At 36.4% G+C, this 18,824-nt stretch overlaps 1 protein-coding gene across 17 annotated transcripts in view; it reads left to right on the forward strand.

Moving 5' to 3' along the window:
- NRF1 (nuclear respiratory factor 1) overlaps positions 1-18,824 on the forward strand; it is a 137,302-nt gene that overhangs the window by 50,538 nt on the left and 67,940 nt on the right. For all 17 annotated transcript variants that reach the window (XR_002174125.3, XR_012334067.1, XR_012334068.1 and 14 more), the window contains exons 3-4: positions 4,456-4,570; positions 7,488-7,614. Coding sequence is in view for 12 of the 17 variants with exons in the window: in XM_019924150.3 (XP_019779709.1) it covers positions 4,456-4,570; positions 7,488-7,614 (242 nt within the window). In the remaining 5 variants the exon portion in view is untranslated. The remainder of the gene's footprint in view (positions 1-4,455; positions 4,571-7,487; positions 7,615-18,824) is intronic.

Genomic DNA, 18,824 nt, shown 5'->3' on the forward strand with positions numbered 1-18,824 from the left:
GGGTAGCTGGTTACTGCTTTTTCTAATCCTATTTCCTTCTCTCTCTCTACTGAAGTAACCACTATTCTGAATTTGGTCTTTATCATTCTCTTACATGTCTTTCATATTTTTTTGTATGTGTTTTATCAGTAAACAATATTTAACATTGTTTTTGCATGTGTTAAATTCTATATAAATGGTATCACTCTGATATTTTTTGTCTAACAGTGTGTACTTCATTCAGTATTATTTTTCTGAGATTCATTTATGTTGATAATGTGGCTAGATGTTTTCATTTTGACTGTTATTTAGTATTCCATTCATTATCTAAGTATGTTGTATATTGGGAGAACACTTAGGTTGTTTATAATTTTTTGGTATTTACAATTGCGGCAAATGAAAATTATTTTATATGTTTTCTTGTACACATTGAGAGATCTCTTGGCTTTGGTTTTCAGAGTTCTTTTGACAGTGTCCCACAGTAATACATTGTGATCTAGAATAAACAGATGCACATATAACTAAAATAATAATTTCTCATGAAGCAATACTTAACTCCTCCCGCAAGTGACACACTCTCATGTGTTCTAATCTCTTTACTTTATTCCATTTTATTAAAAAAACAGAAACAAAAACTACTCATGAGCCACCAACAGGTGGAAATCCGCAGTTTGAAAAGCACTGCTTAAAAAAACAAAACAAAACAAAAACACTGCTTGAGGGTATAACCAGGAGGGGAATTGGAGGGCAAAGATAGGCACATTTTCAACTTTACTAGATATCTCAAGTGTCTTTCCAAATAGTTTAATTCATTTGCATTCCCACAAGCAGTGTACTAGAGTGCCTGTTGCTTCTCATCCTCACCACATTTGATATTGTCAATTGTTTTTCATTTTTGCCAGTCCGATGGGTATGAAACAGTGTCTCAGTGTTGGTTTAATTTGCTTGTCTGAGCAAGAGGTTCCAGCCAGTGAGGGAAGACAAGATAGAGCATCATGTCAGAACTTTATTGACTATTAACTTTTCTTATTTTGCATATTTCCTTTGTCCATTTTCCAAATGTATTGTCTTTTTTTTTTAGAGTTATTGATATTTTTTAATACTAGTGTTTTCTTGGTAATATGTATTGCAATTATCTCCTAGTTTGTTGCCCACTCCCTCCCCAATTTTTTGTTACTTCTTTTTGTCCATAAAGGTTTTGATTTTATATTATTGTGAAATTATTAGTGTTTTACCTTACAGTTTATGCTTTTGGAGTCTTGTTTAAGCAGTTCTTCTTAACCCTGAGTTTATAAATACTTTCCAGTAGTTTATTGTAGAAGTTATAAAGTTTATTTTTGTTGTTTTATTGATGTTTTTGTTTTACATTTAGCCCTTTAATCCACCTGGAATTTATTTTCATGTATAGTATGATGTATGAATCTACTTTCATTATTTTTCCATGCAGACAGTCAGTTACTCCGGCACCATACTTTTAATATCCATCCTTTTCCCACCTCTGTCTTCTGACACAGAAGGGTGTTTGTGAACTCTCGAGTCAGTTGTGTTGGTTTATTTGTCTATCTTTCAGTCAGTTCCACTCTGTCTTAAAGACTGTAGCCTTATAGTAACTACTGATACTTGGTAGGATGAGTGCCTCTGCCTCCTTTTTAAAATCTTCAGAAATTGTTTTGGCTATTCTTAGGCCTTTGCACTTCCATTTAAAATTTAGAATAACGTTATCAAGTTCCACACAAAAAAATGAGGATTTTTATTTAAACTGCATTAATTAATTAATTTAGTTAAGCAGCTTTATTCATAATACCTAAAACTAGAAATAGCCAAAGTGACCATCAGTAGAATAATGGATAAACTGTGGTTTATTCATACTCTGGAGTATTACTCAGCAATAAAAAGGAACAATCTACTGATACATATAACAACATGGACAAATCTTAAAAAAATTATTCTAATTGAAAGAAATCTTACACAAAAGGGTAGATACTGTATGATTCCATTAATTTGAAGCTCTAGAATAGGCAAAACTAACGTAGGGTGAAAAAACAGTAATTGTGTTCTTATGGTGGGAGGTACCGTGGGAACTGATTGGGAAGGGACATGAGAGAAATTTTGTAGTGATGATACTATTATATATCTTAGTAAGGGATTGGGTTTCATAGTTGTATGCATTTTTGAAAATTTATTGAATGATTTGTACATTTTGTAATATGTAAAGTTTACCTCAAAAGAAAAAAATTGTGAATAAATATTAAACTCTAGCTAATGATATTCCTACTGAAGTATTTAGGGGGAATCATACTGCAGTTTACTTTGAAATGCATTAAAAAAAACCCAATATGGGTTGATGAACGTGTAGAAAGATGGATAGTTACATATACTAGAATGTTAATGGTAGAATCTAGGTGGTAGATATATGAATGTTCACTGTAAAGGTCTTTCAACTTTGCTATATATGTTAACGTTTTTTTAATATATTTTAAAGTTTTAATAATAAAGTGTTGGGCTCCCACAACTCAATAGCATAACAAATAACCTGATTTTAAAATGGACAAAGGACTTGAATAGACATCTCCCTAAAGACATACAAATGGCCAAAAAGTAAGTATATGAAAAGATGCTCAACATCACTAATCATCAGGGACATATAAATTAAAACCACAGTTGAGAGACCACCTCACCCCTGTTAGGATGGCTATTATCAGAAAACCAAAAAATAAGTATTGGCGAGGATGTGGAGAAATTGGAACCCTTGTATGCTGTTGGTGAGAATGTAAAATGGTTCAGCCCCTGTGGAAAACAGTATGAAAGTTCCTTAAAAAATTAAAAATAACAGCTACCATATGATGCAGCAATTCTACCTATGGATGTTTATTCAAAAGAATTGAAGTCAGGATCTCGTAGAGATATTTGCATTCCTGTATTCATTGCAGCATTATTCACAGTAGTCAAGATGTGGAAACAACCTAAATGTCCATTGACAGATGAATGGATAAAGGAAGTGTGGTATGTATATATGGAATATTATTCAGCCTTAAAGAAAGAGGAAATCCTACCGTATATGACAACATGGATGAACCTTGAGGGCATTATGCTAAGTAAGATACACCAGGTCAGAAGGACAGCTACTGCATGGTTCCACTTATATGAGGTATCATATTCAAACACTTAGAAGCAGAGAGTAGAACGGTGGCTGCCAGGGGCTGGGGTGTGGAAATGGGGAGTTGCTGTTAACAGCATAAAGTTTCAGTGCTGCCAGATGAATACGTTTCTAGAGATCTACTGTACAACATTGTGCCTATAGTTAACAGTACTGTACTGTACACTTAAAATTTTGTTAAGGCAGTCGATCTCATGTTAAGTGTTATTACCTCAATTTTTAAAAAATTAAATGTTGGAAAAAATGCATCAATAAGATTTTTTTCCTCTTCCAGCTGTTTATGATGGAAAGGAAGGTAAAAGGCATTAATTTATTTTTTAATTACTTTGGGGCTCTTTAGAGGAGTTTATTTAAGTCAGACTGAGTATACTACTAAACAACATGTAGAGAGGCTCATCTAGATTAAAATAGGGAGGCCTATTTTAATTGAGCCACTTGTAGAACATATATGCTAGGATAACGTGAGCACTTAAACCTAATTTTCATTTAAGCCTTTTACAGGTTCACAAATAGGGATGAAGGTGGATTGTCGGGTTTTTTGTTTTGTTTAAAAAAAGGAATGCCCTTGATATGTTGAGATTGCATGAATCGGAGGCTGTAATAATTCCTTGAGGCCTACCCTTTCTTTCAGTTATTAGTTTCAGGGCAAACCAGACCAAATTTTATTAACATTTTTTCCTTAGAGTGGGACAGTTTTCATCTCTTTCCTGCCAGGATGCTTTCATCAACATGACCTTGTGGTCAACAGCTCCATTTAGGGCATAATTCTCAGATATAGAAAAAAAAAAATTTCCGATTAAGATGGTATCCTTCTAGATATTTCTCTTATATGTGGTGTGGTGGTATTGGAGTTCCAGGTATGAGTGATTTTCTCTGACTTCCTTAACTTGGCAGTTTCTTGGAGTAATGGATAGAGGGACACGGGGATGGAAACGAAATTTGAAATCTGCGACTTTTTTGTTTTGGCAAACTGTTCCTCTCAATGCTGCAATTTCATCTAGCACCTTGGAGAATATTGCCTTAACAGTATGGGTATGCTGACAAAACAAAACAAAAAAACACATTATATAAAATTCAAGCTGGTGTGTGGCGTGGAAGTATAAGTCATTTACTTTTTAAAAAGATTTGTTGTAAGTTTTAATGGTAAACTAAAAAATGATCCATGTTGAACAGTGGTGAAGTATATTGATATCAGGAGTATCTATATTTATTGATAACATATGAGGAAATAAGTGCTACTTTTTTGTACCTCTAATTGTTTTCTGCCTTGTATAGCTAACAGGCTCTGCCTAATCTCAGCGCATCCCTTCTTATTTCAGGTCCTGTGGGAATGGCTGCTGCTGCTGCTGTGGCAACAGGAAAGAAACGGAAACGGCCTCATGTGTTTGAGTCTAATCCGTCTATCCGGAAGAGACAGCAAACACGTTTGCTTAGGTGAGGGCTTCCTTTCTCATATTGTTGCTGTTCCTCAAATACTTTATGGAGTGGATGACAGAGTTAGACTATACCTTATTAGGTTCATCAAGGGACATCAAGTTAAATTCTTTGATGACAGAATTAGACTTTAAAGTACTCTTGCAAGACAAATAAATGAAACTAGAAGTATGATTAACAGATGAGTAGTATCACATTAATTCATTCAGAGAAAACTTATATGCCTGCTATGTGCCAGGCATTGTTCTAGGCCTTGGGAATACAACAGTTAACAAAATAAATTCCCTTAACGAGCTTATATTCTAGTGGAGGGAAAAAGAAAATAAACAAGTATGTAATACGTCAGATGATGAAAGTGCTATGGGAAACAACAAAGCAGAGTAAGGAAAATAGAAAGGTTTAGGGGATTAGGGGGGATATAGTAGTTTCTCGTTTTCTATAGGAATGGTCTTCTTTCATAAGCCAGCCTTTGAACAGAGACCTGAAGTAAGTATAAGGGCAACCATGTTGATGTCTAGGGGAAGAACTTTTTGGGCAGAGGAAATAGTAAGAGCAAAGGTTCTGAAGTGGGAAGGAATGTGTTAGACATGTTTGAGGAACAACTAGGGAAAGAATGAGAGGAGGTGTGGTCAGAGTAGTAGTGGAGAGCCACACCATGGCATCTTCTGGTCCAATATAAGGGCTTTGACTCTTACTCGGAGTGACATAGGAAGTCAATGAAGACTTTTGGTCAAAGCAATGATATGATCTGGCTTGTGTTTTAAAAGTATCACTCAGGCTACTGTGTTGAGAATAGTCTCTGGGGGTACAAGAATGGAAGCAGGGAGACCAATTAGGAGGTTATTGTAGTAATCCAGGCCAGAAATGACAGTGTCTTAAAACCAATGTGGCAGTAGCAAAGCCAGCAAGAGGTGGTCAGGTTCTGGATGTATTTCAAAAGTAACCCCAATATGATTCCTTGATGGATTGGATGTGCTGTGTGAGAGAAAAAAAGGAGTGAAGCGTGACCTCAGGGTTTCTGGTCTGATTCCTGGAAGGATTGAGATGACACTTACTGGAAGAGGATCAAGTATGAGAGTGAGGGTAGGGCAGAATCGGGAATTTGGTTTGGACACATTAAGTCTGTGATACCTCTTAACCATTAAGTGGAGATACAGAATAAGCAGTTGGGTATATGAGTCTGTAATTCAAAGGAGAGACCTTAGCTGAAGATACAAGCACATTGGTAGTATTTGAAACTATGAGTCTGGAAGAGATCACCTAGGGAATGAGTGTGGACCGAAGCACTTTACCCTTAGGGGTTAGAGAAATGAGAGGAATTATCAAAGGAGTCTAAGAAACAACCAGTGAGTCAGGAGGAAAACCAAGAGAGTGGTATTCTGGAAACCAAGTGCAAAAAGTGTTTGAAGAAGGGGGGCATGTGATCAGCACTGTCAAATGCTGCTGACAGGTTGAGTAAGATGCAAATTGACCATTAGATTTAGCAACATGGAGGTCATGATTGAACTTGACAAGAGTGTTTTCAAAGGAGCGGTAAGGATGAAAGGACTGGAGTGTCTTCAAGACAGAATGGGAAGAGAGGAATTGGAGACAGTGAATATATTTTCGATCTTCATTCCTTCAAGGAATGCCACCAAATTTCTTGTTTGGCATGTGGTCCTTTGCTCAGTTTTATTTCTTCTGAAGAGTTTGTAGGTTGCAAAGAAAGATTATTACACAGATGTGGTGCATGGAGGACTTAATATTTTGACAGGTTGCATAACATGTATTCATATATGATAAGAAATTTAGTCTATAAAATGTTCCAGAAGTTTCTTCTTGTAGTGTTTTAAATACTATATCCAAATACTTAAGATGTTTACTGGAATGTTGAATTCAGAGTGCCAGTCCATGTAAATGATATGTGACAAAAGCTGGAAAATATAGTCTGTATTGAGAACATAAGTAAGAAACTGAAGGGAAAATCCAGAAAGTACTTAACAGTAGCTTTCAGCAAAGAAGTTATATACCACTAGATGGGCCAAAAAATTTCCTTTCCTTTAATGATAAATTCCATTTCCTTTAATGATAGTACAGGCAGGAGGAATTAGAATGTATTATTTATAGAAATATTTTTTCTATAATGGTCATAGACACAATAGTACATGCTTTTGGAGAAAGATGGAAAACTTTCTTGTGATATGTTGGCTTTGCTTCATTTGAATTGGCATGACTCACCAGTCCCTTGAAAGGGTAGACCAAGTTCCCAGAAGAATTATAGGATGTAGAACTTTAATTTCCCATGATTTCAGAGGGAAAGGACAGTGTTTCTCTTTCATCCAATGTTGATATATTTGAAAAAGCTCTTTTACTCCATCCTCATTTGTAAAATACTTCGGGACTAAGAATTATTGTTTATATCACAATGAAAATCTGCAAATGGCAACATTTTTGAAGTAGTATTTTTGGATAAAATTATGTCAGTAAGACATAAACAATGATTATATCGGTCAAAGAAATTAGAAGCAGGTGATTTAAGGCCCCTTCATTAAACATGGAGTTGATATAATAAAGTCTATAAGAGGATATCTCAGCATTAATCTTTGCAGCAGTAAGAGAAAACCCCTTTGGTATTGATGAGATCAGGAAGTATGATACTCGCTGTGTTCAGCATTGTGTCATGGCTGTGTCCTGAGGTAAACCTGAGGTAGACCCTTATATCTATCAGTGAGCTAATCGTGGGTCTTCAGGACAAAGGTATGTACATATTTCTACTGAACAGGATATTAAACCTCACACGCTTCCTTTTCACAATTCAGGTAAAAGAAACATATCTAATCAGAATAAATTGTCCCAAGTCAAAGTAAATCTTGTGTCTGTATCGCTGTAATTTCTATCTTCTTTAATTGTTTTTGTTTCTTTTCATTCTCTGATTCAGGAAACTTCGAGCCACATTAGATGAATACACTACTCGAGTAGGACAGCAAGCTATTGTCCTTTGTATCTCACCCTCCAAACCCAACCCTGTCTTTAAAGTGTTCGGTGCAGCTCCTTTGGAGAATGTGGTAAGAAAACTTGAGTTGTGTTCTCAGATACCGTTTGTTTTCTGTGGGTTGTTGTTCATATTTTTTTGATTCTTAGTCTAGCACAATAGTTATTCTATCTTCCCTTCATCCAGAGGTTGGAGTTGGGCCTGGTTTTCAAACTCCTTTATGCAGATCAAAATAAAAAGATCATTTCTGTTTCTACTTTCCATAACAAGGTATTTTACCTCATCAGATGCAATGGAAAAAATGACGTTGTGTTCTTTAAGAAACCAATGCAAGATTTTGTAAGAATATTACTGATTATGTCAGAAACAAATGGTGTTTACTCAAGATGTGAACTTCATGAGGCAAACCTGGGAGCATTTTATTGATCACTGATTTCTGAGTTGCATATTTTATTTTATTTTTTTAACTTAAAAAATAATTAATTTTTTGGCTGCGTTGGGTCTTCGTTGCTGCACTCAAGCTTTCTCTAGTTGCAGCGGACGGGAGCTACTCTTCGTTGCGGAGCACGGGCTCTAGGTGCATGGGCTTCAGGAGTTGTGGTACGCGGGCTCAGTAGTTGTGGCTTGCAGGCTCTAGAGCACAGGCTCAGTAGTTGTGGTGCACGGGCTTAGTTGCTCCACAGCATGTGGGATCTCCCCAGACCAGGGATTGAACCCATGTTCCCTGCATTGGCAGGCGGATTCTTTTTTTTTTTTTTTTTTTTTGCGGTACGCGGGCCTCTCACTGTTGTGGCCTCTCCCGTTGAGGAGCACAGGCTCCGGATGCGCAGGCTCAGCGGCCATGGCTCACGGGTCCAGCTGCTCCGCGGCATGTGGGATCTTCCTGGGATCTTCCTGGACTGGGGCACGAACCCGTTTCCCCTGCATCCACAGGTGGACTCTCAACCACTGCGCCACCAGGGAAGCCCTGGCAGGCGGATTCTTAACCACTGCAACACCAGGGAAGTCTGAGTTGCATATTTTAAATCTCTTGTATTTCTTCAAAGAATTGATTTAACACTGCTTCAATTTTGAAATATAGTTGAATATTTTGATTATATATTTATCCATAGCTAACTTTATAAAAATAGTATTTTACCCTTGCATACTTATACTATGTGAACTACTCATTGCTGGCTGAAATAACTTTGAATCATTTGTAGAATGATGATCTGTCTAGATTTAAATTGCATTTTATTTTTACTGGGATAAGATTTATTAGCTTACAATAACATTTATTAGATCTCCCACATTGAACAGACATTTCAAGAGTTCAGAATTAGTAATCAGTTGAGATTTTAGTGTATTTTTTTTCACACACACAGATGTTGTGGTTCTTTCTTAACATTTTTGAGTTTTGTTTTGAGTTTTCCTTTAAATTCCCGAGGCCCCAGAATAGGATGCATATTAGGACCTTTTCTTACAGGAATGTGGTAGATGGCTTCTAGTGCAAAATGGTACCTAACAGGCAGCCCTCATGTAGTTGACAAACATGAAATCTGGGCATGTCTTCTTCAGTATTAAAATTTTTAGATATTATTACTATTACTAATAATAATGTGATCTATGAAAAAGCCTCATCTGGAAGACTCAGAAAAATACCTCTGAAAATTACTCACTGAAAAATTCAAAAGAAAGTGTTAGAAAACTGTTGGAGTCCTCCATAGAATACAAAAAGTTACAGACTCTATGAAACGGGAAAAAAATGGTCATATGATAGCCTAAACTGAGAAAAAGCAGGAGATATTTTTCTGTTGACTGACACTTGATAAATATAGGCTAAAGAATAAATGCCAGTAGAATTAGAGACAAAATATGTCTTCCAGACCACTAAAGAGGAAAGAAAGTCTATACACAAAAGATAGAAAATAAGGGGAGGAATTAAAAAAAAAAACAAAACACAAAGTATAGAACAAAGGAATATAAGTGAGACCAATTAATTCTGTTATAAACCATAAATATAAATACTATATTTATATTGTTGTTAAAAATAAAGATTTGCTTTTAGATTGGAACAACAACAACCCAAATCAGAACCCAATTCTATTTAATTTATGTGACATACTTACAGTGACTCACAAATATTCAAAGTAGATGCAAACTATACCATCAAGAAAGTGAAAATACAATCCACAGAATGGGAGGAAATATTTGCAAATTATGTATCTGATACAGAATTTGTATCCAGAATATATAAAGAACTCTTATAACTCAGCAATGAAAAGACAATTAACCTGGAATTCCCTGGTGATTCAGTGGTTAGGACTCCGTGCTTCCACTGCAGGGCGCATGGGTTCGATTCCTGGTCATGGAACTAAGATCCCACAAGCCGCGCAGTGCGGCCAAAACAAAAACAAAAAACAATTAACCCAATTTAAAATGGCAAAGAATCTGAATAGATATTTCTCCAAAGAAAATATAGAAATGGCCAGGAAGCACATGAGCACTTTATAAATAATCATTAGGGAAATGAAAGTCAAAACTACGATGAAATACTTCACACCTACTAGGATGACTGTAATAAAAAAGATGGACAATAATAAGTGTTGGAAAAATTATGGACAATAATAAGTGTTGGGATGTCGAGAAATTGGAAGCCCCATACATTGCTGTTGGGAATGTAAAATGATGCAGCTGCTTTGGAAAACTTCAGCAATTTCTCAAAATGTTAAAAGCAAAGTTACATATGACCCAGCGATTCTACTCCTACGTTTACCCAAGAGAACTGAAAACAAAACTTATACACACAGTGTTCATTGCAGCAAAACTTACATACAGAAATATATAACAGTGTTCATAGCAGCATTATTCATAATAGCCACAAAGTGGAAATAACCCAAATGTCCATCAGCTGATGAATGGATTAAAAAAAGTTGTATTATCTATACAGTGTAATATTACTCAGCAATAAAAAGGAATGAAGTACTGATAAATATTACGGCATGGATGATCCTTGAAAACATTGTGCTAAGTGAAATAATCCATTCACAAAAGGCCACATGTTGTATGATTTCATTTATGTGCAGTGTCCAGAATAGTCAAAGCTATAGAGACAGAAAGTAGGTGAGTGGTTGCCAGGTTGGAGAAAGGGGATGAAGGAATGGAGAGTGACAGCTAGTAGGTATGGAGTTTCTTTTAGGGGGAATAGATTATGATAATGCTTATTACATGACCCTACAGATATTTAAAAGAGTGAATTGTACACTTTAAACAGGTGAATTGTATGGTGTGTGTGGTAGGCTGATTAATGAACGGCCACCAAAGATATACAGATCCAAATCCCTGGAACCTTTGAGTGTTACTGTATGGCAAAAAGGACTTTGCAGGTGTGGTTAAGTTAAAGATTTTTGAGATGGGGACATTATCCTGGATTGTTCAGGTAGGCCCTAAATCTAATCAGAGTGTCTTTATATAAGAGGGAGACAAAGGGAGATTGATGTAGAAGTAGGAGATGTGTTGGCAGAAGCAAGAGGGTGGGTGCAGGGAAGGGGTCAAGAGTGAAGGAATATGTGCTAGACGGCAGCTAGGCAAGATGAGAAAATGGATTCTCCCCTAGAGCCTCCAGAACAACCAGCCCTGCCAACAGCTTGAGCCTGTGAAACTAAGAGAACGAATTTCTGTTGTTTTAAGCCACCAAGTTTGTGATACTTTGTGGCAACCATAGGAAACTAATATGTATGGTATATGAATTATATTTCAGTAAAGGTGTTAAAATTTTAAAAGCAAAATAACAGGCAAAGGTATGTCAGACAAATCCCTACAAAAATAAATCATGGATCACAGCATTAATATCAGACAAAGCCAGATTCTCAAGACAGATGAGTATTAACTGAGAACCATAGGTCTTCTAGTGTTGATAAGCAGTTTATGTCTCAAGTAACATTAAAGCAAAGAATGTAGATCAAAAAGTTAGAAATGGGAGAAAAAAATAAAAAGAAACTACAGTGGTAGTAGGAGGCTTTGCTATCTTTGTCAGATCAAGGAAGAAAAATATAAATAACATAGAGATCTGAATATTAGAATTAATAAGGTTAATATAAAGGATAGATATATTAACATTGATATCTTACAAATATATTTTTGAATATACCATGTTTGAAAAATTACATGAATGGGTTATAAGAATTGACCATATGTTAGGCCCCAAAGAAAATCTTAATAAATTGTAAAATGCAGAAAATTACACAGGCCATGTTTTTGACCAAAGTATAGAAAATTTAGAACTTAATATAAAAAAGAGTGACAGGAATTTTCAGCCACATGGAAATTTGAAAAAACAACTTAATTTGCAGACTACTTAAAAACAATTTTTAAAAAACTTTAAAAATTATGATCTACACTGATGCTCAAAGGAATGTTTATTGCCTTGATTTTTTTTTTTATACACAAGAAGGAAAAGAAACTACATCTAAAGCCAGAAGCTGGAAAGGGAACAAGAAAATAAGTCTAAGAAATAGAGTAAGTAAACATGAGGAAGAAATTAATGATTTTGTAAACAGAAGTAGAATTGTTACATTCAAGAAATGGTACTATGAAAAATCCAATGAAATAGAAAAACTTCTAGCATGCTAGTTGAGAAAAAGGATGAAGAAAAATATACAGTCTTAGAAGTGAGATAAGAGTTATAATTGCAGATAAGAATAGATTGAACATTGTAAGGAAATGATATGCATTAATTTTGTTCTTTTAAATTAAAAATCCTAACTAAGTGGATAATTCAGTAAGAAAATAAAATAACGAAAATATATCTAAACCTCAGTAGGATAATAAACATGTACAAAACTAAAAAAGTAATTAAACCATATCCTTCAAAGGGACACTACGCTTCTGATTATTTGGGGTGACTTCTGGTAAACCTTCAAAGTACAGAATATTCTTTAATCTTATATATATACCAGTACACAGTGTGGTATTAAAGAATCAGAGCTCATGTTTACCATAATCAATTATGCAGTGTATTCCACATAATCTCATATTAACAACAGTAAAAGAAATGATTTGGATTTTGTAATAATGTCTAACATTTATTGAATGCTGTGTTCTAGGTTATGTTATAAGCACTTTGCATGTATTATCTCATTAAACATTATTAAAATTTTGGTATTTGCATTTGTCCTCCTACCTGAAGCCATCATTAATATTCCTTCTTGCTCCTCTTTCTGGAGGCTGCTGGGAACTCTGGAAAATTAAAATTCAGTAGGGCCATTCATCTTTGGAATATGGATTTCAGATTCAAGATTGTCAGTTATTTTACAAATTTGTCAAAGGGGGATTGAAAACTTTACTGGGCCATTTTTTTTTTTTTAACTTTTGTCTATTTATTTATTTGGCTGCATTGTGTCTTCGTTGCTGTGCGCAGGCTTTCTCTAGTTGCGGTGAGCGGGGGCTACTCTTCGCTGTGGTGCGCAGGCTTCTCATTGCAGTGGCTCCTCTTGTTGCAGAGCACGGGCTCTAGGGTGTGCGGGCTTCAGTAGTTGTGGCATCCAGGCTTAGTTGCTCCGCGGCATGTGGGATCTTCCCGGACCAGGGATTGAACCTGTGTCCCCTGCATTGGCAGGCGGATTCTTAACCACTGTGCCACCCGGGAAGTCCCTACTGGGTCTTTTAATAGGTGGTGTTGAGGTTTCTCTTATATTTTCTAGGGTTTCATTTATTTCTCCATACTGTGTTCTACCCATATTACCTCCTTGCCCACAGTTGGGATGTATGGCAAGCCACTGTAAACAAAAACAAAAACAACAAACTGGAAAAAAAATTTTTCAAAATAACAACTACAATTTACTGAGTGTTTACAATGTGCCTGTTTCTGCTAAGCACATTATGATTTTTACTTAATCATTACAGCAACCCTATGATGTATATATATATCTGTTATTATCTGTGCTTTACAGATGTAGAAATTGAAGGTTTAAGAGCTTAAGTATTTTGTCCAGGGTCACACAGTAAGGAGTGAACTAATGATTAACATTCTTAGTATAAAAAGAGCTCTCAAAAATCAATAAAAATAGGAACAGATTAATGAATAAAAAAGATCCAAAGATATGTTTGAATATGGGTCAGATATTAGAAGATGATATTAAGGAAGTACGTTATTTTTGCAGGTTGTGATAATTGTATTGTAGTTGTATATGAGAATGCTCTTATTTTTCCAAGATGCATGTTGAAATATTAAGAAGTATTGGGACTTCCCTGATGGTCCAGTGGTTAAAGAACTCCGAGCTCCCAATGCATGGGGCCCGGGGTTCAATCCCTGGTCAGGGAACTAGATCCCGCATGCCTCAACTAAGATCTGGCGCAAATACATAGATAGATAGATAGATAGATAGATAGATAGATAGATAGATATGTTTTTAAAAAGTGTTGCAAAGTCTATACTTTAAGTGGTTAGCCCAAAAAATGTGTGTGTGTATAGATGGCAGATAAAGTAATTATGCCAAAATGTACAACTATTGAATCTAAGTGGTGGATGTACAGACATTTATTTTACTGTTCTTTCCACCTTTCTGTATATTTAAATTTTTTCATTTAAAAATTATATTTTTTAAAATACCCAAAGACAAAAGAACATAAATAAAAGGAGAAACTACAAATGTTTAACAACCACAGAAATTTTCAAAGAAATGGGAATTAAAACAAAAAGTCATTTTACATGGCTCATGTTGGCAAACAGGAAAAAGATATATAACTTGCAGTGTTGGCATATCAGACAGGCAATGTAAATTGGTGTAATTTTCTGGAGGGCATTTTGGCAACTGGGATAAAAAGTGCCCCCAGTGTACACTTTTTAATCCAGCTTCCTTTTGAAATTTTCTCCTAAGAAAATAATTGATTAAATGAGCAAAGATATCAGTCACTGTACTATTTATAGTATTTTTTTAAAAATTGAGAATAACCTAAAAGTTCAAAGATAAGGGGTTGGTCAGATAAATCGATGGCTCATCCATAGATAGGACTGCTACACTCCATTAAGCATGATGACATAGATCTTTCTAATATTTTCAGATGCTGATGATGAATTATTAAGTGAAGAAAACAGGTTAATAGAACCATACAGAATTTGATCCTACTTTAAAAGTAAATCTGCATTTTCTACATGTTTATGAAATTGCTGAGTGCAGAGGATTGTTGTAACTAACATTTGTATAGTATAGCAGATTTATATTCTCAGTAGTCCTGACAGGAACCCTGAGATGTAGGTATTTATTTTGCGGATGAGAATACTAGCTCAGAGAGGTTAAGTGATTTGCCCAAGATTCCCCAATTTCTGAATAGTAGAGCCAGGGCCCAACATCTCCCATAGGTTTGTCTAGGATATTGAATATAGAGTTTCAAATTTAATCTCATTTTCTTAGTCTTTCCCCCACTCCTCTAAAGGGGGACAAATATACCTTCCAGTTCTTCCCAGTTCTGTGAAAGGTCAGTATGGTTGCTATAAGCAAGCCACCCACTATAGCTACTGCTAGCTTCTTTCTGGGGAGGGAAAGAGGCAGTATAACGGTCATTATTCTGGTGCCACTGAACAGCAAAGGTCGCTTTCCCTTTCGCTTCTCCTGGTCAGACCTGCAGAACCAAGAGAAGAGGCCAGAGAACCTTGGGGGTGAGTAAGTGATGAGGTGAAAGAGTAGGAAGTAAGAGAGAGAAACTTCATCTATATGTGCATATGTTTGTATGTAGTTTTTAAGGGAGAAAGCCATTTCCATGTATATTGAAGATGCAAATAACACAAAACAGACATTATCAAAAATACTTTCAAATGATTGACTAAAAGAGAATAGGAAAGAGAAAAATCTCCTCCTGGATATTTTAATAGCGTCTCAAGTTCAGCAAAACTAAAGTCTTCTCCTCCCCAACCAAAGAAATTAATGTCTGTTTCCAATATCTGTCCTCCTCATCCAGTTACTCAAGGCAGAAACCTAGAGCCATTTTGGCACCTCCCTCTCCTCTTCTCCACCCCACACCCCATCTATTACTTTGTTCTCCATTCATTTCCTAAATATCTCTGAAATTGGCCCACTTTCTCTGTTTCCATTGCCACGACCCTAGCTACCAATCTTGGTGTCTATCCAGTTCCCTTTTCGGTGGCAGGAGCCCTCTGCTTGACTCCCACCTGTCTCTAGCCTCATCTTGCCCCATTCCCCAGCTTCTCTCTCTACTCCAACCACAGTCTTTGTTCACTCCCTTGCTTCATCCCTCCACAAAGCTGTTGTGTATGCTCTTCCCTCTGATTTGCCCTCTCTTACCTCCTTCTTCACCTTATTAAACTTTGACTCATATTTAAGAACTCATCTCAGTTGACACTTCCTCTGTGAAGTCTTTCTGACCTCCCTGTGCATATTAAAGCCCCTTGTTCTATCCAAGACTCTCACAGCGCCTCTGAGCACTTATTATAGATGCTTTATTATTTACCGATTTGTGTGATTATTTGATTAATGTCTGTCCCCAGCTAGATTGTGAGCTCTTAAGGTGGCAGGGACTGGATCTACGTTATTCTCCATTGTGCTCCCAGTGCAAGTACTGTGCCTGCCATGAACAGTTGCTCAATGGTATTTGTTGAATGAATGAAGCATCCTAAATGTTTGGCAGCACTCAGAAATTCAGAATGCAGATTTGGTTTCTAAATTCTGATCCTGCATTGGATCAAAATTGAGATCTTGAGAAGTAAAGATCTATTAAGTTAGATTGTGTCATCTTTTATAGTACTTGTCCCAGTTTGTAATTACACATTTATTTTTGTGATTATTTTTGTGTTTGTCTTCTCCACTAGATTGGAATATATACAACAGTGGGGCACTGTGACTGATAACTTTGCTTACCATTTTGTCCCCAGCCCTTTCCTTAGCACAGTGCCTAGCATACAAATGAATAATAAATATTTTTGGGATGGAGAAGCTACTGGTTCAGAGATTACATATGCCATGTCTATATATGTAACATGGGGGTAGTGAAATAACTTAAAATTAGGCAAACTCTCAGGGGCCTTTGACTATGATGGAGAATGAGAGTTCCTTAACCTAGAAACTTAAGATTTCTCTAAGCTGCTTGGGATCTACTACCTTCAGATCTAATGTCCTCTGCAGTTTAAAACTTTTGTCTTTTTAAGCCTCTGCTCTTTAAAACAAAGCAAGTTAAAAGACCTCCAGAATAATTCCATTGAACGTATTGGTCTTTTTGAGTATCATTCTTAGTGAATGAAGGTGTGGCTCCCATAGTAACACACAGAGTTATCAACATTTAGACAGGCTAGTTCAGTCCTGCCCATGGGTTGATGTTAACTAGAATGGGCATATGTAGCTAAAAACTTCCCTTTTGTGAAAACTCTGTTTAGGCTTTGATTTCTTGAGTGGTTTCCCACATTGATTTTTCCTATATGTGGCTCAGTGTCCTCATGTGTGAAATAAGGATAATACCAACTTCACTGGGGAGCAGTAGAAATTAATTAAAGTTTATTATCATTCCCCTATATGTAATGTTTACAGAGAACTAGCATGAAAGGCATTGGCAAATGGTAGATTTTAAAGTTGCTGTGCCCTAAGGACATTGTCTTGGTGGCTTACTGCCTTATCACATACTTTTATGAGCTTTGTAGAATAGGCCTAGAAAAATTTTATTGAGGGACAGAGAGAATTTCCATCTTTTTTCAGAAGAACCATGGGAGTTTCTGAAGGTGGAGCTCTTTCCTCAGAGTCAATAATCCATAGCATTTAGATGGGGTTACTCTGGGTATGACTAACCAGTTCTAAGGTACAGATATTAGTCACAGTCACAGAAGCAAGAGGTAGCTCTGGGGTTATCACCAGCTTCTTTGAAGTCATCCTTCTGCCTTTGTTTAATTCCACCTTTCCAATACTCTCATGATTTCTTCTAAGTCATTCACTTATTTAGATAGGTTTTTAAAAAATGGCTTCAAGTTACATGAAATGTGGAAGCATATTTAAAAAGTAGTAAAGGAAAAGCCATATTGTTTGTTTATTAACTTATTCAACAAATAACTAACACTGTTAGATACAAAGTACGAGATAAGGATTCCATCCATCTAAGTCCTTTGAGGTTTCAAGGTTCAAAAGTAGGGATCCAGGGGGCAAGGGGAAAACTTGAGATCTGGACTGAGGCAGGAGAGGGAAGAGGCTGACATTGGGACTGAAGAGAGAACAGAATGAAGCCAACAGATTTCTTGGGCCACAGCTTGTGGCCTGGCTCTGTGCCAGGCATGCTTCAGGATCACAGGTCTGAAGGCAGCTTTGCACTTGAGCATCTCTTTGTTATATACCTCAGATGACAATGTATTTTTAATCTCAGAGGGGCTCATAGGTAAAAAATATTAAAAATCTATTTTGAGACCTTCCTGAAGATTCCTCTTTTATCCAGAAAAGCTTTGAGTATGCAAAATAATTATATCTTGTCTGGGACTGTTTTTGCAACCTCACTAAAGGCCCATTGACCTTACGGTTGTAGCAGCCAATTCCTAAATCCTCAACAAGCGCGTTCTGTGCCCAGAACTCTAATGGCTCCTGTAAACACCCCAAACGCTCTCATCTCTGTTAATTATGAGGATGTTTGTTAATGTATTATCTGTACATGTCTGAATATGTGAAATGTTTCATAATATATATTTTAAAAATAAACAAAAGGCCTGGTTCCTGTGCTCAGTGATTTCATAACACTAGTTGTGTACAGTGTAGCCTGGAAATAACATGTAAGTGACACATGATTATTTGAATCTGTAGACGTTTAAAGGAGTAAGATAATTATGGCAAGAGCACTTGGGAAGTTTTCTCAGAGAAAGTGGAAGTTGAGTTGGACCTTGAAAGGTGGATAATATTTGGATAAGAAGCAGAATTAGTTGAGTTGGGCCTTGAAAGATGGATAATATTTGGATAAGAAGCAGAATTAAATACCCAGAGACAAAAGAACTTGCTAGATGCAGAAGTTAGTGAGGAGGATGGCCAGCTAAAGAGGGAGGATGGTGAGCAAAGCTGCCCAGTAGGACTCTGGGTTATGCGCTGGGAACTCAGGAGGGTGCTATTCACATAGTTCTCAGAGCTGGGCATGCACAGCTGTACGTGGTGGCCCTGGTGGAGAGTATTGGGAAAGTAGGGAATGATCAGAACAGTTGAAATGCAAGACTGAGAAGTTTGGACTTCATCCTATAAGAAGTGGGGAACTGTAGGAGTATTTTTGAGAAAAAAGATAAATGATAGTGAAGTGGCTGAACATATAGGCTTTGAAGCTACATAAAAATTAGTT

Source organism: Tursiops truncatus, chromosome 9 (assembly GCF_011762595.2).
Source record: "Tursiops truncatus isolate mTurTru1 chromosome 9, mTurTru1.mat.Y, whole genome shotgun sequence".
Lineage (NCBI taxonomy): Eukaryota > Metazoa > Chordata > Mammalia > Artiodactyla > Delphinidae > Tursiops > Tursiops truncatus.